The 21,405-nt window shown below is 52.8% G+C and overlaps 1 protein-coding gene across 2 annotated transcripts in view; it reads right to left on the bottom strand.

Annotated features, from left to right (window-relative positions):
• OSBP2 (oxysterol binding protein 2) overlaps positions 1-21,405 on the bottom strand; it is a 374,084-nt gene that overhangs the window by 33,890 nt on the left and 318,789 nt on the right. For both annotated transcript variants that reach the window (XM_050923730.1, XM_050923732.1), the window contains 4 exons: positions 19,880-19,997; positions 15,178-15,244; positions 13,249-13,416; positions 4,493-4,738 (listed from right to left, as the gene is read on the bottom strand). In XM_050923730.1, coding sequence (XP_050779687.1) covers positions 4,493-4,738; positions 13,249-13,416; positions 15,178-15,244; positions 19,880-19,997 — 599 coding nt within the window. The remainder of the gene's footprint in view (positions 1-4,492; positions 4,739-13,248; positions 13,417-15,177; positions 15,245-19,879; positions 19,998-21,405) is intronic.

Below are 21,405 nucleotides of genomic sequence, written 5' to 3'. Positions count from 1 at the left end.
TTGGCCCCTCTCCTGTGCCCACCTGCTCCCCACACAGCAGTGGCTAACCCTGCACTTCTCCTGAATGCTCAGATCCCGGCAGACTCGCCCCGAGTCCTTTACACCGTTTCCATCCAAGCAAACTCCACTGGAATTTGCCGCTGTAAGTGAGACCAGACAAGCCCACAGGGCTCTACCTAGGGGTCATCTATCAAGAAGAGAGGGGTACTAGCCTGTTCCCCTCGATGTAACACACAATGCTTTCGCTATGCAGCACCAGCCGCTGGACTGCTGCTTCTCACACTGCATTGCAAAGGCGGCTCAGAAACATTTTGACATCAAGACCAGTTTAAATCCTAAGGGGAAATTTCTAATGTAGAAGGAAGCAAGAGTTTAATACCAGAGCATTAGCTCCAGAAGACTGCCAGGGTCGGTGTCATATCAGAGAACGTCAATCAGGGAGCCGTGTCCTGCCTTTGCAGGGGGATGGGCTGTGTTTCACATGCAGATATTTGTGTTTTGTTCAGGGTTTCATAATCTAGACCAGGGGTTCCTGCTGGTGGCTGCTCTGACAAATCCTGTCTCTCTGTCCCTGCCTCCCTCAGCCCTTCATCGAGAGCCTGCTCCGGGGAAGGTGGGTCAGGAACTCTCCGGTCGCCTGCCAATTTCCAGGCTTCTCGGGCTCCAGCCAGGATGGAGCTGTCGGAGGAGAGCCCTGGTGACCAAACGCTGCAGCCGCCTCCACTGACAAGAGCCAACTCCAGCACTGTGCACACTGGCCCCACCTGCCTCCAGAGGTGGTGCCCAGAGCTCCGAGGAGGTGGTGCAGTGCAGGACGCCGATCCCTGCTGGTGGCGCCAGTGCAAACACCAAGGCAGTGCATCTCGCTACTCTTGATAACAGCTATTCAGGAGCAACAGCTGGGTGCTGCAGGGAGGGGCTGCAGCTTCCCCCCAAATCTCCGCACATGCTTTGGAGGCTGTCGTGGCTGCAAAAAAAAAAAATCCGCTGGTGATCACATGCAACCATGGTGGCTGCATTTGAGAAATGCTGATCCAGACAAAGATCAAACAGTTCTCTTGCTCCCTGGGACCTCGTTTTCCAAGATGGCAATTAAATCATCTGGATAACATAAATCACCACGTCAACACCACTGTCTACATATGGCGGAAGGAAAATAAATGGCCCTGTAAATCTATCCACCAGGAGGATGGGATGGAGCAGCCCAAAGTATTGAATAGTCACTTGTCATGAGTCAATTTTCTTTACAGATCTCGACTAATTAAGCTCACCAGGTTTTAATTAAGACCTTTTGCTCGCCAGGCAAGCCCTGGATACACTGGAAAGCTCGAGGATCTTCGTTTGTGTTAGGGTCATGCAATGAAACCTTTTCATTCCAAGAGAAAGAAAGCTACCAAGCCCCATCCGGCCCTGCAGAGACACTCGGAGCAGAGAGGAACCGACTTGTTAAACATGCCTCTCCGTGACATTTCAAAGGCAGCAGTTTATGATAATAGTTCAACAGTAGCAGTGCTTCGCCCTCACTGCTATTTCCCATTCTGCTCAAACGTCCCAGATGAAACCCCGTCCCGGAGGCTGATGGGGTAATCGCTGCTGTGACACCATCTGGCCTGTTTTATTGCTGTCCTGTAGCCAGTTAGGATTGGAATACAGGGCTCAAGAGCTACACAGCTGGAGCATAAACCCACTAGGCGACTGAGCCCCTAAGCATTCTGGGGCCGCGCTCCCTTGATGCTGAATGAATGCAGAGGGGAAGGGGTGTTTGAGGACTCTCCGTGCTTTGCTTTCATCTCTCACAGGAGGCCATTCCTTGCCATGGCTTTTTACTTCCCACTGGAATCAACATCAGTTCCCACAGTGGCCACCCCTGACCAAGTCATCGATTCTGCCACAGGCTGAGAAGACAACATCCTCCATGCACAGGGCACGTTTGTCTGAGTCACATGATTGCCGCCCAGCACACAGACAATTACAGCAGGACTCTCACAAGACTGGCTTTGGCACCTTGCGGCTGGCACCTCGGGCACCTCAAGGAGAGAAACGAGAGACCCTCCCTGCCTGGGGGACAGTGACCTTCTAGCCAAGATTCCAGGGGATGACCATCTCCTTGCTGTTTTCTTCATTTCCTGTCATTCAGGACAATTCACAAGGTGTGTTCTTCTTTATTCTTTCAGTTTCAATTAACAAAGTGTGTCCCACCCACTCCATCCTCTCCTGTTGCTTCAGCATCTCTCCTGGTGGGTCCTTCTCCTCCTCTCTCCCATTCCCCGGGGGTCCCACAGGGCCCTGATCTTGCCCTCTTCTTCTTCACTTTACACCCTCTTCCTGAGTGACATCATGCTCTTGCACTCCAATTACCACCTCTAGCCTGATTGGCTCAGCGCACCTGATCTGTCACCCTCCATCCAATCCCACTTCCTGGCCTGTCCAGCTGACACCTCCCTCTTGGGTGTCTTGCTGCTCACTCAAGCTTCGCATGGCAAAGCTGAGCTCCTGGCCTTCCGCCAAATGCTCCCTAGCTTTCACTATGATCTGTCACCATCCTCCCGCTCCCTTCCCCACATCCAGGCACTCTGTGGGCATTACTGAACATCACACTCCCACCTGCCCAATAGCTCGGCTAGGCAGCCTTTGGAAGCCCAGCTGGTGATGCCAGGGAAACTCCTGGGCTCCCTTTAGCCTCCTGAGGGTGTCACTGCACAAGCCTCCTCCTTGACTTCCCCCGGCTATCCAGTTTTGTCCCCTGCAGATCCCTGTGACCAGCCCTGTGCCTGCTCTTAAGGGAGCCAATGGCAGCTCCCGTCAGACCCTGGGAGCAGAGGGTGGAGTTGCAGCCAGGTTTATACAGTGGGGGTCTCATGCATTTTACGTTCTACATATGGGAACTATTGCTCTGAACCTGATTTAACTGAATGTATCTTGACATTAGGTTCTGAACAATCTGGAGCACTCCCCTCCACAATGGAAACACAAAACTTGTTCACGTTTGGGCCTACAGATTAAGCACGACTGTTGACAGAGACAACACATCTGTGGAGAATTTAGCTGCAAAGCTCCATGTGCAAGCTCGTTCCAGACCCAGGGCTGGCAATTTGGTACCTATGTCCAGCTAGTTAAAACTGCGATAGTTTCATTCTAGATTTGACATGTTGGGAGAAGCTCTTGGCTCCCACCTCTCCCTGGTATCCCCATCACTTCCACCCTGTTACCCTGGGGAATGCATGTTTTGCTTCTGCCTTTTGAAAGAGTTACTTTGTGTAGGATCCACTGCTGGGCCACTGACTGCAATGGAAGCAGGACCAGTGCGGACCGGGGGAGCCCCAGGGAATTACTCTTCGAAGAATGCGACAGTGCTCCTGAAAGACTGAAATGAAGAGCCCCTTTCCCGCAGCCCTGCTGTCACGTTATTGACTTGAACTGGGACCGTATAGAACATGGTTGCAACCAAGGTCCTGTAGTGGCACCAAATCTTGTATAAGGGGGGGGTCAAATGAGGTGTCTAAGACAAGGTTATGGTTTGCTGGTTATGATTATGCTGTCTGTATGTGTGTATCAATTTTGTAGTTGAAGTTATGAGTATTGGCTCTATATTGTATGTATTTCAAATTTATGCTATACTGCTGGGAAACATCCCAGATAAGTTGGTATTAGCTCTGCCTAGCCTGCTTGATGGCCCTTTAAGGACCATAAGCTATTCAACTGACCCACTGAGAGAAGGCAGATATGCCTTGTAACTCAGCAAAGTATGCAGGGACTTGCCCATGTGACTCCGGACTCCATTTTGCTGTAATTTTCCACAGTAAGAACAAAGAGGTGTTCTTATACCTGGAAGAGACTATAAAAGGCAGCTGCCTCACCTCTATCTGGTCTTCAGTCCTGCTTCTTACCTCTGGAGGGACTTTGCTACAAACTGAAGCTCTGAACAAAGGACTGAATGACCCATCCCAGTGGGGGATGTACTCCAGAGATTTGATTTGAACCTGCAGTTTATTTTATCACTGCGACAAACCTGAACCAAGACTTTGCCATTACTGCATGTAATTGATTCCATTTAACCAATGCTTGCTCTCATCTATATCTTTTTCCTTTTATGAATAAACCTTTAGATTTTAGATTCTAAAGGATTGGCAACAGCATGATTTGTGGGTAAGATCTGATGTGTATATTGACCTGGGTCTGGGGCTTGGTCTTTTGGGATCGGGAGAACCTTTTTTCTTTGACTGGGGTATTGGTTTTCATAACCATTCATCCCCAGGAGAAGTGGGACTGGTGGTGATACTGGAAAACTGGAGCATCTAAGGGAATTGCTTGTGACTTGTGGTTAGCCAGTCGGGTGAGATCAAAGTCCTCTTTGTCTGGCTGGTTTGGTTTGCCTTACGAGGTGGAAAAACCCCAGCCTTGGGCTGTAACTGCCCTGTTTTAAGCAATTGGTCCTGAATCGACACTCTCAGTTGGGTCGTGCCAGAACCAGCATCGTTACACCTGCCCATACCTGCTCGCAGAGCGATCGGAAGCCAAGCTCATCTAGCCGGTCCAGTTCGTAGGTTTCCCCCAGCAGGGGGTTGAACGGCTTCGCAGTGCGGTGCACAGTCGTCGAGTAGGAAGACACTGAAAATGCAGCAACGAAGCACATCTGTTCGGTGGAGCTCTCGCACTTCACGGCTTTGTCCAGCAGCTCGTGGTATTCCAGGTCCTCGGTCAGCCGCTGCAGCATGGAAAGCGGCTCGTTGAAGTTTACCTAATGCAGGTGGGGGGAATAGAGTTAGACATGTGCACTAATGGGTGAGCAATGGGCTTCCGGCAAAGACACTGGCAGTCAGTGATCTCCGCGTAGAGAGTATGGCCTAGCTGCGTTCCCACTGTGTTGCACTGCACAGCCAGCCCCGTACACACTGCTCTCCCCTACATCTAACTTCCAGGTAACCTTGGACCCCCTGGCTTCCACTGCTGAGCCCTCAGCCTCTCCGAGGTGACTGTGTCCTGAACAGAGATCTGGAGAGGAAGGGAACACTCTAATGCGCCAGAGCAAACAGAGTCACTGCAACCCCAGCTCCCCTCCTTGTGCTTCGCTCTACAGTCTCTTCCCCTCCTTAGCCTGGATTTTCCCATCCCCCTCCAGGTGGGAGCTGCAGGAAACCTCATTTAAAACAATGTGACAGCGTGTGTGGCGGGTGCTACCAAGGAATGGCCAGGTGGGCGGGGACTGCTGCCAGGTGGGGTGGAGTGAAGGGGGGTGCCTGTGGGGGGAGGCTGGATCTGCTCACACACAGCCAGTTGCCCACGCTGCCTTCTCGGTTTAACTCTAGTGTTAAGGTGAAGAGGGCGGTTCACGCCTGGCTCCTATGCTCTGCATCACATCACCAGGGATCGGGGGCTTCGACTAGTGTGGCCAGGATGAGCTGGGAACAGCGTGACCTGGGACCTGGAGACCTCCCAGCTGCATCCTGTGTTGCACGCACAAACACACCTTCACCTCGAGAGCTAGAGCTGGCACCAGTCACCCAGGCCAAACCAGGCTCAGAAGAGAGTCACAGAGTCAATGGGCCCGAGACCTGACTCCCTTCTGGCTCGTAGGGGGTGTCCTTCCAGGTCTGGGCCGAGGCACATTAGCAGGGATGTGTGCATCTGTCTCTGGGGGGAGAACAGGGGAATTCATTCTTCAGAGCCAGCAATCCTGCACCTGCCAGGAATATGGAGACCGCTAAAACATCCCCTCTTCAGAGCACTCAGGTGAAATGATCTGTGTCAATACCAACACCAATCCTCGGACGTGAAACGTTTCAGCAAAGGGAACATACTCTGTGCAGAACAGAGCCCAGCATCCTCCACCACCATCTACCTTCTATTTCCAACCCCTCAGGGAGCTGTTTCCCGGCCGAGGGCAGGCCCCTCTTGCTCAGTGCTGCTCCAAGCATCAGTATGATGGGGTTACTCAAGAACCATAGACAGGGGCCTCCAGTCATTCCCAGACTCACTCAGCACCCGAGTCTGATCACCCACATACAGGCCACCAGCCCAGCTCGGCCTGCAGCTTTATGAATAGTCAGGTGAAAAACAGCTGCTTCCTGGACCACACAAAATCAGAGGGAAGCAGCGCTCCAATTCCCCAATCATTCTGGTGTGTGACTGCACACTCCAGAGGGTCCACCGGCTGGGGCCAAGGGAGAGGGGACATGATGCCAGGCGGCTGATGGAGAACATGGTCCAGGTTTTAAAAGTAAGGCAGCTTGAAAAGCCAGGTACCAAGCCTACCTAGTGCAGAGCTAGTGGCGAACTGACCTGACCTGTCCAACGCCAGGCAAGAGTCCCTCTCCAGGGCACTGTCTGCACTGCACATTTGTACCTATCACTGCCACCTGTGGAGCTGCATCAATGCAATTCCTAGCACACCCGGGCAAGGATGCTCTATGCCTGTGCTTTTCAACCTTTTTTCATTTGCGGACCCTGTTGGAAATTTCGAATGAGATGCAGCTCCCATTGGAAATCGATCATCTGTACATAGAGTTGCATTCTGTTCAGTCAGTTTTCAGTCTAAGTCTTTCGTGGACCACTTAGACACAGTCTGTGGACCCCCAGTTGAGAACCACTGCTCTACACCATGATTGGCACCTCTGCAGCTTGCCCTGGTTTCTAGCAGAGCTAAGCTGCCTGGGTGCAATATGGGCTTGCCCGTCCGCATTACAGGTTTGCACTCGTGTAGCTGCACCGACGGCTGGAACTGGGGCAGATCTTCAGCCTAGAAAATAGAGAGCTTTGAGATAGTGCAGACAGCCACAGCTTTGAAAGGACTCTCTCCAAGAAGATTTAAATAACAATGGTGTGGAGATCGGACATCCCTGAATTCCAGATACTGGCAGAGATTAAGCTGGGCTTTCTGCCCTGCCTAGATCTCAGGTGCAAGACACAGTGAACAGAGCTATCGAAAGGGAAGAGGTACAAGGGCGAGTCAGAGATCTGCTTACTCTAACGGTGGGACTGGGTGTAGGGAAATGCTGCTGCTGCTGTGTGCTCTGCATCATTCATCACACACACAATGGTGGCAGCTAGCAGAGTGCAGGTGTCTCACCACAGGGCTGAGGCCAGGATAACGACTCTTCTGCCTCTGCAGGTAACCTGAATAATTCCACACTCGCTCTTCCCGCCTCACATGCTTGGTCTCTAGCAGAGCTGGAGCCCATGCCTGATGCCATGCTGCAGAAGGGATCGCGGCTGGACATCCTGCAGCAGCACAAGGCATGTGGGGAAAGGGGAGACTACACGTACACACCTAACTTTTTGTTGCAGAGCTAATTACTCCCCCCTCCATCTCCCTGCTTCCATAAATAACCAGCAATTAAATCCGCAGCCCAGCACCTCCTCCGGCTCCAGAGCTCTCTCCACTCCAGCTGCAGCCTGCAATCATTCCTTCTTTTGCTTATCCCACTAAACTGGAAGGACGATGCTTTTGCTAAATGCAAGCACCAGCACACAGCAAAATATTCTGGAATTGTTATTTCTAGAGATTTGATCGTGGGCCTCTTTCTTAAAGCAACACTGTCAGAGCAAGTCCACCTCTGAAAGTAGATGCTGGAAAAACACAGCTTCCAGAAAACCTAAGACCAAAAGAAGTGTTACCATGAAGTTTTAAAAAGGGGTTCCGATAAAAAAAACAAACCAACAACTTAAATTTAAGTAAAGTGTGCACTGCAGTGTTAGCGCTGGGCTAGTGCATAAGAATCAGAACATGAAACTAACTAAAAGCAAAAGAGAAACCGATCAGACTGTTTTCATTATCCAAGCTGAAGGAATGTTATAATTACAGCTGAGACAAGGTTGGGGAGGTAATATCTTTTACTGGACCAACTTTTGCTGGTGAGAGAGACAAGCTTTCAAGCCACACGGAGCTCTTTTTCGGGTCACTCTTATCTTTCTAGTATCCTGGTACTGACACATCTACAACTACACTGCATTATTACAGCTGGTCAGGAATTTGACTAAATGTTTTTTCACAGAAAGAAAAAAAGCCAATTCACTGAAACGGTTAATGGGAAAGCGTCGGTTTTGACTTGAAAAACGTGGACAAAACATACTAACATTGTTAAGATGTTCCGTGTCAACATTTTCTAAACAAAAAGTTTGGGGGGTTTGTTCAGAATAATTTTTCATTTAAAAATTTAACTTCATTTATAGTGAAAAGGGAAAAAAAAAAGAAGAGTGGTCAAAATCAAAAGTTTCAATTTGAGAAGATTTGATTCTTTGTCCTGATTTGAGATGGGAAAAATGTTTGAAATTTCAAAAATTCTCATGAGATGGGAAAACTGTTTCCCCCCCAGCCCTAGTTATGTTTCTATGTACACACTTCTTAAAATCTGGTCAGTGTCCCTCTAAGATTTAGCATATAGGCAATAGGGACCTTAGAGCATCCTCAAAACTTTGAAGTGGTGGAGAGCTAAAGGAAGAGTTAATCAGCTATGTAGAAAGGGTTGGTTTCCTTGAACATTTACAACACAGCATTTACAAAATAGGCAAAGCACTATCACCTTGAGAGAAATCACTGAAGAAAAATCAGGCAAACCGATCGATTCAAACACACAGTACCAGAACCAACCCAATAGCTGCTCCATCAACAGGGCTCTTTCAATAGGAGATCAAAAATCATCCCACGGATGAATAAAGTTTAATCCACCAAAAATGCAAAACTCCCAAAGCTGATTTATTGCACATTCCATTTTGAGACTGCAGAGATATTGACTCACAACAAAATCAGCAGGGACCTGTTCAATTGCACAGAAAGGTTTCAAATATCTTATGTCATTTAGGGAGGAGATTTAGGGAGACTTAGGGAGGAAAAATGCTCTGTGGAATGGACAATCTAGTAAGCTTCTTACATCTGCCACTGGTGTGCTTAAGGGAGCAAACAGGGACTAGGGAACAGAAGAACCAGCCCGGGAAATATTTTGAAGTGTATCTAAGACATTAATAATTTTTTCCCACACTCACTATCTTGGCGCTATTAACTTGGGAATGACAAAGGACTCTGACACTAAGGGTATGTCTACACTATGAAATTAGGTCGATTTTATAGAAGTCGATTTTATACAGTCAATTGCGAATGTCCACACGAAGCACATGAAGTCGGCAGAATGCGTCCTCACTACCATGGCTAGCACTGACTTACAGAGAGGTGCACTGTGGGTAGCTATCCCATAGTTCCCGCAGTCTCCGCTGCCCATTGGAATTCTGGGTTAAGCCCTCAATGCCTGATGGGTACATGTCATCAGGCCTCCCTCCCTCCCTCCTTCCACGAAAGCAACAGCAGACAATCGTTTTGCACCTTTCTTCCTGGGTTACTTGTGCAGATGCCATACCACGGCAAGCATGGGGCCTGCTCAGCTCATCGTCACTGCACGTCGCCTGGGTGCTGCTGGCAGACACGGTACTGCAGTGCTACACAGCAGCAGCTCCTTGCCTTCACGGCAGATGGTGCAAGGACTGATAGCTGTCGTATGTCTCCTGGGTGCTCCTGGCAGACCTCAGTGAGGTAGACCAGGGGCACCTGGACAGACATAGCTATCCTCCTCTTAGAGCACCGAATAAGAGCCAGAGACTTCAGGTCATTCTCCTCTTGAAGTTTCGTCTCATGGAGATTCAGTCCTGCCTGGAATATCATGCGAGCTGGAGGCTTCTGCCTCAGGCTGCTCTCCTAGCTGGCAGCACCACACGGTCGCACCTACCCCAGCCTACCCCTTGCTCCCATGGCTCATGAAGCCTGGACAGCAGTAAGGAGCTGTTCAACTATAGGCTGAACAAGTGCAGAATGGTGGTAGAATGTGCATTTGAATGTTTAAAAGCTCGCTGGTGCTGTTTGCTGACTAGGTCAGACCTCAGCGAAACCAACATTCCCATTGTTATTGCTGCTTGCTGTGTGCTCCATAATATCTGTGAGAGTAAGGGGGAGATGTTTATGGCGGGGTGGGAGGATGAGGCAAATCGCAGGCATCCGATTTTGAGCAGCCTGACACCAGGGCGATTAGAAGAGCACAGCAAGGCGTGCTGCGCATCAGAGAGGCTTTGAAAACCAGGTTCATGACTGGCCAGGCTTCGGTGTGACAGTTGTGTGTGTTTCTCCTTGATGCAATCTCACCCCCTTTGTTGATTTTAATTACCAGTAAGCCAACCACCCTCTCCCCTTCGAAATAAAGTAACTATTGTTTTGAAACCATGCATTTTTTCTTTATTAATTTAAAAAAAAAAGAGATAATGGACAAGGTAGCCCAGGTGGGGTGGGGGAGGAGGGAAGGACAAGGACATTGTTCATTGTAGCCACACTAAAAATCAAACTGTTTGAATGACAGCCTTCTGTTGCTTGGGCCATCCTCTGGAGTGGGGTGGCTGGGTGCCAGGAGCCTCCCCCCCGAATTCTTGGGTATCTGGGTGAGGAGGCTATGGAACATGGGGAGGAGGGGAGGCGGTTATACACTGGATGCAGCAGGGGTCTGTGCTCTTGGCTCTCCTGCAGCTCCAACAGACGCTTCATCATGTCTGTTTGCTCCCTCAATAGATGTGTCATCATGTTCATTTGCTCCCTCATTAGCCTCAGGATCATTTCCTGCCTCCACTCTTCGTGCTCACTCAATTCTGTCCTGGCCTCTGCCACTGAATGTCTCCATGCATTAAGCTGTGCTCTATCAGTGCAGGAGGACTGCATGAGCTCAGAAAACATGTCATAGTGAGGGCGTTTTTTTCGCCTTCTAATCTGCGATAACCTCAGGGACGGAGATGATAGGGGGAGCATAGAAACATTCTACGCTCTGTGATTCTGGGCGGGCTGCATGGTTACCTGTGCTGCTGAGTTCACCATGCTGACCAAACAGGAAATCAAATTCAGAAGTTCCTGGGGCTTTTCTTGTGTACCTGGCTAGTGCATCAGAGTTCAAAGTGCTGTCCAGAGCGATCACAATGGAGCACCCTAGGATAGCTCCTGGAGGCCAATACCGTCGATTTGCCATCTGCACTACCCCAAATTCGACCCAGCAAGGTCGATTTTAGCGCTACTCCCCTTGCCAGGGAGGAGTACAGAAGTCGATTTTAAGAGCCCTTTAAGTCGACGGAACAGGGTTGGTTGTGAGGACGCATTCATTTTTAAATTGACCTAATGCAGCTAAATTCGACCTAACCATATAGCGTAGACCAGGGATAATGCACAGCACCCAGATCAGTCCATTGCAACATCCTGCTGATTTGTGTTGCACTCGAAGCAAATGCATCACAGATCCATTAAATTGCCCTTTATGATTGCTAACGGGCCCCTGCAGCCTTTCCCAAGAGTTTATTGTTCTCAGAGTAAATATCTCAAATGAATGTAACTGAGGCAGCCCTCCCCAGACTTCAAATGGGAGCTCAGTGCCTCGCAGAACTAGGTCTTTGGGCTGAGGATGCTGAGTGCATTGATGGAGGGAGATGACAGGCAGCTGTGGTCACTGTTAGGTCCCATCGGTTTATTTACAACACAGGGGTTATTGTACAGTTTACTGGGGACAGCAACATTGGGAAGCTGTCTGGATTAATTTGCCCCACTGGGGTTTATTGTAATTAATTCCCACAGGCTGACAGATGACGTTACTGGGGCAGGCAGAGCGTATTGTTCGCACATTCCTGACTGCACTAGTAACTCCCAGGATGTTCCGATTGACAGAAAAAGTATAAATTGCTCTGAACTGCAGACGCAGCAGCTGCTGGTATTCCATTAGGTCTAGGCACATTCCTGTACACTTCAAACTTTCCCCTGAAACTGATCTTGCAGAAGAGTCTAATGGGCTGCTCAGGACTGCTGGGGAACACTGCGGGAAAGGGATGGAGATCCACCACTTACTGCCACGCAGGCTGTTGAACCACACAAGGACACAGCCCCCAGGAGGGATAACAGGTGTTGTTTTCCCAACAAACTGCACAAGCTTGCCATAACAGGCCCCTTTTCCTTCTGACCCTGAAGGGAGGAGTCAGTGAGTTCTGTAAGAGCCGGACTCTGGCTATATGGCTGCAGTGCAAACTCTCTCCTGACTGGAACAATGGCTCCCGGGTTAGTTCTGTCCTGACAGTGTCCCGATAACCAACATTCGCTGCTGGAACTCTCCAGCAGCCATGGGAATGCTCCTAAGCCTGGCAGTGCTCAATCTTCAAATGGAGCTGCACCACGGTCGTGTCCCAGGAATGGTGCTTACAGGGACGGCCAACAGGAGATGCAGAATCAGTCACCCGTACAAGGCGGTTTTCCTCTGCAAAGCGCCTTTTCTGATGCAGTTTGGGGATGGGTTCCTGGGCTTCACTAAGGGCAGGATTTTATCTGGGTCAGCACCAGTCTCCAAAGCCTAGTGTCTCCCATTGGCACTGCTCAGCAAGGTGTTTAAGAGCATCCCACAGGTCCCTATGCCCGGGACCAGCAGGAGGAACCTACTGCACTGAGGATATTGTGGTCTGGAGTCAGGCTGGGGTGAGGAGCGAACCCACGAGTCCAGGCTGGTGCAGGGGATCCCAGAAACCCAGTTTACAGGCAGGGCAGTCTCCTTCTCTGTCCCTCATCACTCGCATGCGCCAATCCATTCAAACCAGAAAACCCACCAACAGGACCTAATCTCTCTGCCGCTCCTAACTCCTGCAAACAAGGCAGGCAGGGTGGTGAGCTGATGGGATCAGACTGCATGGCACAGCTGACTTGTTTGAATCCTCTCTTACGTAACTGTCACAAGAGCTAATCACCAAAAACAATTAGCAATGCAAATTGGCTCCGCTGACGGGTTCCCAGCAGTGGCGGTTGCCCTAAGACAGGCTTGCGGAGGGCAACAGTGATGTGAGCACTGGAAACACAGAGGGAATAATTCCATTTCTTTTCCGATTAAAATGTCTAATAAAGCAAAAGCCAGACTCTGCTCAAGGCTCGTGTGCAGCTGCAGCTCTGCTGCCTTCAGCCAGGTCTCCGCAGCTTCTGTTACTTCCTTCTCTAACAGGAACAGAGAAAACACAGCTCTCCCCCTTTCACGGTGCTTTAGCTGCTCAGTGGTGAACCCAGCCCTACCCAGAATGCACTTCCTAGTGTGCCCAGCCGGACCCAGAATTTCCTCATTTGAGGCCTGATCCTGGCAGATACCCAGTATCCCCAGCTCGTCACGTCCCAGGATCAGGCCCTTTCACATATGTATAACCAAAAACCAGACAGGAGGCAGCGTTCACATCAGGTGTGGCACAGGCAAGAGCGGGGAAACACTCACGTACAGGCATGGGGATCTTGGACAGTTCTTTGCCAATGCAGTTTTTCATTATGCTCCAGAGGTTAAGGCTGTAATTGGGTTTGTCTGGAATGCGCGTTCGTCTCCTCTTCTTCGGCAGGACGTCTTTGCACGTTGATTCCTTGTCGCCAGTTTGATTTGTGCTCTCAAAGACCTGGGGAAGTAGCAAAGAGCCAGATCAACCAACCGTAGGGTTGCCAGGCGTCCAATTTCCGACCAGAACGCCCAGTCGAGAAGGGACCCTGGCGGCTCTGGTCAGCACTGCTGATGGGGCCATTAAAAGTCCAGTCGGCGGCGCAGCAGGGCTAAGGCAGGCTGCTTGCGTGCCCTGGCTCTGCGCAGCTCCTGGAAGCGGTGACATGTCGCTGCGGCGCCTAGGTGCAGGGGCAGCCAGGGAGGCTCCGCGCACTGCCCCCGCCTGAGCACTGGCTAGGGCAACGCACAGAGCCGCACTGGCCCCCATCATGCCTAGGAGCCAGAGGACATGTCGACACTTCCAGGAGCCGCCTCAGGTAAGCACCAACTGGAGCCTGCACTGCACCCCAAACTTATTCCCCCACCCTGAGACCCCTCCTGCACCCCAGCTCCCTCCCAGGTCCTAGATCCCCACCCGCACACCAACTGCCTGCCCCAGTCCTGAGCCCCCTCTTGCACCCAAACTCCCTTCCAGAGCCTGCACCCCCTACCCCAGCCCGGAGCCCCCTCCCAAACCCTGAACCCCTCATTTCTGGCTCCATGCCAGAGCCCACACTCCCAGCCAGAGCCCACACCCCCTACACTCCCCAACCCCCTGCCCCAGCCCAGAGAAAATGAGCAAGTGAGGGCGGGGGAGAAGGGATGGAGCAAACAGGGGTGGGGCCTCAGAGAAGGGGTGGGGCAAGAGTGAGACCTCGGGGGCAGGGGTCAGAAAGGGGGCAGGGCAAGGGTGTTCGGTTTTCTGCAATGAGAAAGTTTGCAACCTAACCAACCATGGAAACCTGGCTGCTGGTGACAGTCAGCTCTTGGGGTATCACTCCTGGGATCTGGTTTTTCCCCATGCAGGGCATGTGCAGCTCAGATCCAGAACGTCCCCCAGCAGGCGGCTTTGCTTATTTGTCCAAGCTTGTTCTCAGGAAAGGCCTGTTGGGCTGGGCAGAAATCTGCTTGACAGCAGTACAGGTGCTGCTTAGCGTGTGCGTGCTCTGGGCTGGCCTTCCGGGTCGCCAGGGCACTTCCTCACAAGAAAGGCTCAGGCGACCCCAGAGATAAAGACAGGACCACATGTAGGCCGAAATGGTGGGGTAGCCGTACTCAGCCCCCTGGTGCCACCAACCTGATCCCGGTGCAAAGGCGGTGGTGGGTGTAGGGGGGAAGGGAGAAGACTGTTTGCGGCTGAGGGGTGTCACCAGAACAACGGCTGATTCTGAGTGAAGTGGGATGAGTGCTGGGGGAGATGATCCATCTTATTCTCTCTGCTCCCACTTGCTCCCTGCTGAATGGACACGCTTGGAATATCGTAACTGAGACTTCAGTTCCCATCTGCCCCGTTATGGCCCATTCTGCTGCCCTGTGAGCCTCCCCCCCCGGCCCCCAGGTCATTCATAAAATCATAGAAGATCAGGGTTGGAAGGGACCTCAGGAGGTGTCTAGTCCAATTCCCTGCTCAAAGCAGGATCAATTCCCAACTAAATCGTCCCAGCCAGGGCTTTGTCAAGCCTGACCTTAAAAACATCTAAGGAAGGAGATTCCACCACCTCCCTAGGGAACCCATTCCAGTGCTTCACCACTCTCCTAGTGAAAAAGTTTTTCCTAATATACAATCTAACCGTCCCCCACTGCAACTTGAGACCATTACTCCTTGTTCTGTTATCTGCTACCACTGGGAACAGTCTAGCTGGTCTACATTCCACCAGCTCCATCTGCCCGATGCACTCACATTGTCCTCCAGGTTCCAGTCCTCAGGGTGCCCCTCGCTGGCCCCGCTCAGGTTACTGCCAGAACGCCTGCAGGGTAGACAGAGGCAGTGGGCAACGACACAAGCAGGCACAGAACAGAACAGGAATGGCTGCTCTGGCCATGCTGGGGCCTGGTTTAACCCACAGGACATTGCAAAGGGGCTGCAGTGGGTGGAGCTTAGCATGCAAACATGCCGGAGGTTCTTCTTTCTTTTCATTCTAGCTACGAAGCCAGTGAGTGCCCACCAGGCTGCAAAGAGCCACTGCTGGAAAGGATCTTTCTAAAACTCACTTCCAAGCTCTTAAAGATCCCGATTCCCAGATCTATGATCCATTGCGCCTAGTCTCGTCACCAGGCCCTCCGAAACCAAAGCCAAACTGGTTTGCAAATCACATTTAGACCCAGCTTTGCAACAGTCCGTCTCTTTAATGTAAATAGAGCTACATGGGAGACATCTCCTGGTGCTGGCAGGTCTTTCACCAAGAGACATCACTGTGCCCTCAAGCTCTGGGGTCCCCATCGCCATGGTTTGATTAGGTAGGAAGTGCAGCCTAGTGGTTAAAGTTCAGGTCTGGGGAGGTCAGGCAACCTCAGTTCTTGCTCCTGGCTCCATCATAGTGATGTCTGTGGCCCCCACACCAAAGGCTCAGAGCCCCTCACAGTCTGTAATGGATTTAAGCCCAGCCCTGCCAGGAGGGCTGTGAGACTATCTCCACACCTGGATAGGAACTGAGGCCCAGAGAGGTGAAGTGACTTTCCCAAGCTCCATGGAGCGTCTGTAGCAGAGCAGAGAATTGAGCCTGGGTCGTCAGAGTTCACTGGGACAGCAGCGGCTCTGCTTCTGATTCGCAGCGAGCACCACCCACCAAGCACCAGGGAGGGCCAAAGCAGACTGCTCCACATCTGTAGTTAGGCACCCAATCAAGAGGCCTGGATTTCAGTAGGCCTGAGCAATCCCTGCCCCCACAAGTGTGCTCTGGCCCTTCAGAAACTCTCCATACCCCCACCTCTGGGGGACCAGGCCACTGGGAGAGGCTGCTCAGCCCAACCTTCCCTGGCTGTGGACATCCCTTTAAAGAGAAGCAGGGAGTGGCTGACAGCGCCAGCTGACTCAGGAACAGCACCTGGGCAGGTGGATTCCTTACCAGGCAGCAGTGGTGCTGTGCCCAGCTACCGTGGGGTCCCTTTGCCCACCAGGACCCCTGCTGCCATGGGAAGGAAGTGGTGCTAGGGGCATACCTTGGCACTCTGCTTGCAGGTCCCACAACAGGGCTGCCGGTGATGGGCGAGGTCACCCCCTTGTTATGCTGGGGTCCAGCAGCACCCTAATTCCCACCCTCTTCGGTACCCTGGCTTGTGGGCCTGCTCTGCAAGGCTAGGAGGTCCAGAAAAGGGAGGGTTCCCTGGAAGAACTCACCTGGGCCAAAGCATTAGAATACAGAAGAAGCTGTTTCCTCCCAGTCTTCCCTACAGGAAACACAGGCCTCTCAAGGCAAGCTGGGCACTGCAGTCCCCACAGAGCAGGCTGGGAAAGTGGGAGGAGTCTGGGCTCCTGGATAAATAAGGCCTCCTCCCTGTTGCAAACCAGACTCCTGAGGGGTGGGCTGGTGGCTTCCCTGTCCCCTGCACAGCAGGTGGAGGGCGGATGGGTGGGGAGTTGCGTGCTCTGTGGTCGGTGCAATAAACTCTTTTCAGTCGTTCCATCTCAGGACTAGACTGAGGGTATGTCTACATCTACAATTTTGCAGCGCTGGTTGTTACAGCTGTATTAGTACAGCTGTATAGGGCCAGCGCTGCAAAGTGGCCACACTTACAGCAACCAGCGCTGCAAGTGGTGTTAGATGTGGCCACACTGCAGCGCTGTTGGGCGGCTTCAAGGGGGGTTCGGGGAACGCGAGAGCAAACCGGGGAAGGAGACCAGCTTCACCGTGGTTTGCTCTCGCGTTCCCCGAACCACCCTGCAAACCGCAGGGAAGGAGACCTGCTTGCTCGGGGGTTCGGGGAACGCGAGAGCAAACCGGGGAAGGAGACCAGCTTCGCCGCGGTTTGCTCTCGCGTTCCCCGAACCCCCCTGCAAACCGCAGGGAAGGAGACCTGCTTGCTCGGGGGTTTGGGGAATGCGAGAGCAAACCGGGGAAGGAGACCAGCTTCGCCGCGGTTTCCTCTCGTGTTCCCCAAACCACCCTGCAAACCGCAGGGAAGGAGACCTGCTTGCTCGGGGGTTCAGGGGAACTGCGAGAGCAAACCGGGGAAGGAGACCAGCTTCGCCGCGGTTTGCTCTCGCGTTCCCCGAACCACCCTGCAAACCGCAGGGAAGGAGACCTGCTTTCTCGGGGTTCGGGGAACGCGAGAGCAAACCGGGGAAGGAGACCAGCTTGATTACCAGAGGCTTCCTCAGGTATGCTGGGATACCTGCTTATTCCACGGAGGTCAAGAAAAGCGCTGGTAAGTGTCTACACTTGATTACCAGCGCTGGATCACCAGCGCTGGATCCTCTACACCCGAGACAAAACGGGAGTACGGCCAGCGCTGCAAACAGGGAGTTGCAGCGCTGGTGATGCCCTGCAGATGTGTACACCTCCTAAGTTGCAGCGCTGTAACCCTCTCACCAGCGCTGCAACTTTGTGATGTAGACAAGCCCTGAGGTGCTGCTTTGGGGAGGCAGAGCCGGGAAACCTGTACGCCAGTGTGTCATGTAGGCACTAGCTGCAGGGGAGGGTAGGGGACCTGCCAGCACCTCACTCCTTCTGTACCCCCACCCCCATTCTGTAGTGAATGAAAAGAGTTTATTGGTAGTTCACAGTAAGCTATGGGAAGCCCTTACATATACCTGCTGTCACAGAGTCACCGGGCGATGCTCTGGAACTGCTCCCCACCAAGCCAGGCAGGACTTTGGGGAGCCTCCTCTCCCTTGGAGCAGACTTGTTCAGGGCAAGAAGCTCACACGGCTTCACCTCCTGGGTCTCTCCTTGGAGCATTCAGCATCCTCTGCCCCTCCGTGCGCTTCCCACAGCGAGCCCACCCAGGTGGGGTCCTGGGGAAGTCACAGAGTCCTGCACCCCCACTTTGCAGTCAGATGTGACTCTCAGCCAGCCAGTAACACAGAGGTTTATTCGATGACAGGAACAGGATCTAAAACAGAGCTTGTAGGTACAGAGAACGGGACCCCTCGGCTGGGTCCATTCTGGGGGACAGTGAACCAGACCCCCCACGTCTGCACTTCACTCCTCGTCCCCAGCCAGCTCCAGACTAACTCCCCCTTCCAGCCCCTCCTCTCTGCTCGGCTCCTTTCCCGGGCCAGGAGGTCACCTGATCCCTTTGTCTCCAACACCTTCAGCTGGCACCTTTGCAGGGGAGGGGCCCAGGCCATCAGTTGCTAGGAGACAGAGTGTCAGGCATTTAGGTGCACTGGCCCTTTGCTCTGCAAGATACTTAAGAACTGCCATGGGGACACTGAGGCACCAACACAGTATTCAGAGAAAACATTAAGAACATTCCCAGTTCGTCACACCTGCCTGGGCTGCCTGCCTGCCTCTGACAGAGGAAAGTACTTGGCTGCTAGTCATTCCATGCTAGGTGCGCTGCGGAAACGCCCAGGATGCCGGAGCAGAGGAGCACAGCCGTCAAAGGGGAGACAGGCTGTGCCTGGGCCCTGTGGCTCTTGAGAAGGAGAGAGAGGGCACAATGCATCTCCCGCTCATGCCCCTGCCTGGGAATCGGTCCCCAAACAGGCCTTGCTTGTCCTCAGGGATGCCCCGTTCCCCTTTGTCCCGTGCACTCGTTGCCACCAGGGCAGTGGGTGTGCAGTGCTGCCCAGTGAGGACGGCAGCGCATTACACTTGCCATGCACTGGCTCCAGTGACATAGGCCCAGCCTGGCGGGTGCTGCTGCTGTGCTGAGCAGCTGTTTCCCCCAGAGCCCCAAGAGCCATGGCAGCTGCTGACCTCTGTCCCCAGAGCTCTCTGGCCTGGGATCTCTGACTTCTGAAAGCTCCCCTGGGCCGTGGACTCCAGCCCAGATCCTCACAGGTAGTTAGACTCCTAAGCTCCATTGAACTTCCTGGAAGCTGGGAGCCTCATGACTTGGAGGCTCTGGGCCTGTGTTACTGAGTTAGAACTTGTCCTCACACCTTGTAAATCCCCCATTCCTAATCAGGCCTCAGGGGGACAGACCAGGCTGTTGGATCCGGTAATGGGATAGGGAGCCATTCACCTCTGTCACTATTTCAAATCCAGCCCATGCTGTTCCCTCCTGATCACGGCTCTTTGCCCCACGTGCAGCAGGTTAGCGGGTCTCAGTCCAGTTTCTAGTGGACAGAGTCCACACTGCAAAAACATCATTTCCAGTGGCCCTGACCAGCCCCAGAAGAGAGGTGAGAGCCAGCCAGAGGCTGTCCAGTCCAGAGAGGGGGGTGGTGGCTCTGTGTGAGGGCACTCTGCCCTACCAGGGGTAGAGGGGCTCCACTCTCTACGCCATTCGCCAGCAGTGATGTTTGAAACATGCCTCTCTTGCTGCCTGCCTGCACAGCCGACCCACCTGCAGGGGTGTGTGTGTAATTAATGCAAACCAAGAGGGTGCTGCCTCTATGTTATTAGTGAGAAGCCAGCCTAAGTGCCTCCTCCCCACTCTTCCTATTCATGTGGTGGGCTTTGGGCTTGCTCTGCACTGTGGCTGCTTCATACCTGTGATGTTTGGGGTCTGCAGTTACTGTGATAAAAGCTGGTGCATCCTCCATGGCATCAAAATACTCCGTCTCCTCATCTTCATCACTGGCTTCCCCTTTGGCAGGCTGCACACTCCCTGGGGGCACAAAGAGAACCTGGTCAGCACTGCTTCTTCCCCCTGACTGCTCACGCAGAACATTAACGTGTGCTCCCAGCCAGAGCCCCAGTGGATCCCCACACACCTTCGATCTGCAGGTGCCTGCAGACCAGGAGCGCTTCCCCCTGCCCCATTGTGCTGTCTGTCTGTCTCTCCCCTTCCCTCTCCTCTCTCATGCCCAGGGTTACGCTGGCTGAAGGGGGCTGGTGGATCAGGGCAGCTAAGTTCCCTCTAAGCTGCACAGCTGCCTATTAAGCATCGTACAGGGCTCCGGCAGGGAGAGATGCCTCTCCTCAAGCCCCGGACCTGCTGTGGCACCCCTCCTCCAGCCTGGCCCCGAACCTGCTGCAGCCATAGAACAGGCACCCCGGCCTGGCCCCAGACCTGCTGTAACCCAGCTCAATCCGGACCTGCCGCGGCTGGGGAGACGCGCCTCTCACCCTCAGCCCAGGTGCTGCTGAGGGAGAGAAAGCTGGGGGGAGTCTTCACTCCCCACTGTAGCCCCAAGGAGCCCCACTGCACCTCAAACCCCTCATCCTCAGCCCCACCCCAGAGCCTGCACCCCCAGCTGGAGTCCTCACCCCTACCATGCACCCCAACCCTCTGCCCCACCCCTGAGCCCCCTCCTGAACCCCTCATCCCTGGCCCCAACCGCACAGCTCTCCCCACCCCCCCCACACCCGAACCCTCTGCCCTAGCGCTGAGCCCCTTCCCACACTCCGAACCTCTCAGCCCCACCCCCACCACATGAATTTTGTTAGGTGCACCACTATGAAGGTCGTGAGTCACACATCAGCTCCATCTTGGTGCACCTAACAAAATTCATTCCACACATGGACATGGGTGGGAGAAATGAGAGGAAACACGGCCGGGCAGATTTTGCTCTTGTCCAATCAGGGTACAAAACGCTTTGCTACAACGGTGACAAGTGCCTTACAAATGCCATCAATGGTTGGATTAAGCTGGAAGTTTACCACATGACCTGTGCGTCCAATCAAATCTAACTATTATGGTTCAAATTTCAAAATGGACACGTTCAACTGACAATCTAGTCAATCTCAAATAACGGGTTTATGGGTGGTTTTGGGGCTGTTCCAAGGCCCCTGCTATTTTTTTTGGGGGGGGATTTATAATATTTGCTTATGTTTAAAAAATGTTTTTCTTCCCTGAGAGATATGAACCAACAACAGGGAAAGTGCCTGTCCAGAGACATAGGGGCTGGGACTAGGGGTGCTCCAGCACCCCCTGGCTTGAAGTGGTTTCCATCATATCCAGGATTTGCAGTTTGGGTCAATGGCTCTCAGCCCCCCCACTATACACACTGTTTCAGCAGCCCTGCCCAGAAACGCCAAACCCTGCTGCTGTTTGTTCCCCAAAAGCCATGATC

Source organism: Gopherus flavomarginatus, chromosome 15 (genome assembly GCF_025201925.1).
Source record: "Gopherus flavomarginatus isolate rGopFla2 chromosome 15, rGopFla2.mat.asm, whole genome shotgun sequence".
NCBI lineage: Eukaryota > Metazoa > Chordata > Testudines > Testudinidae > Gopherus > Gopherus flavomarginatus.
This window is presented reverse-complemented; position numbering and strand designations above follow the sequence as displayed.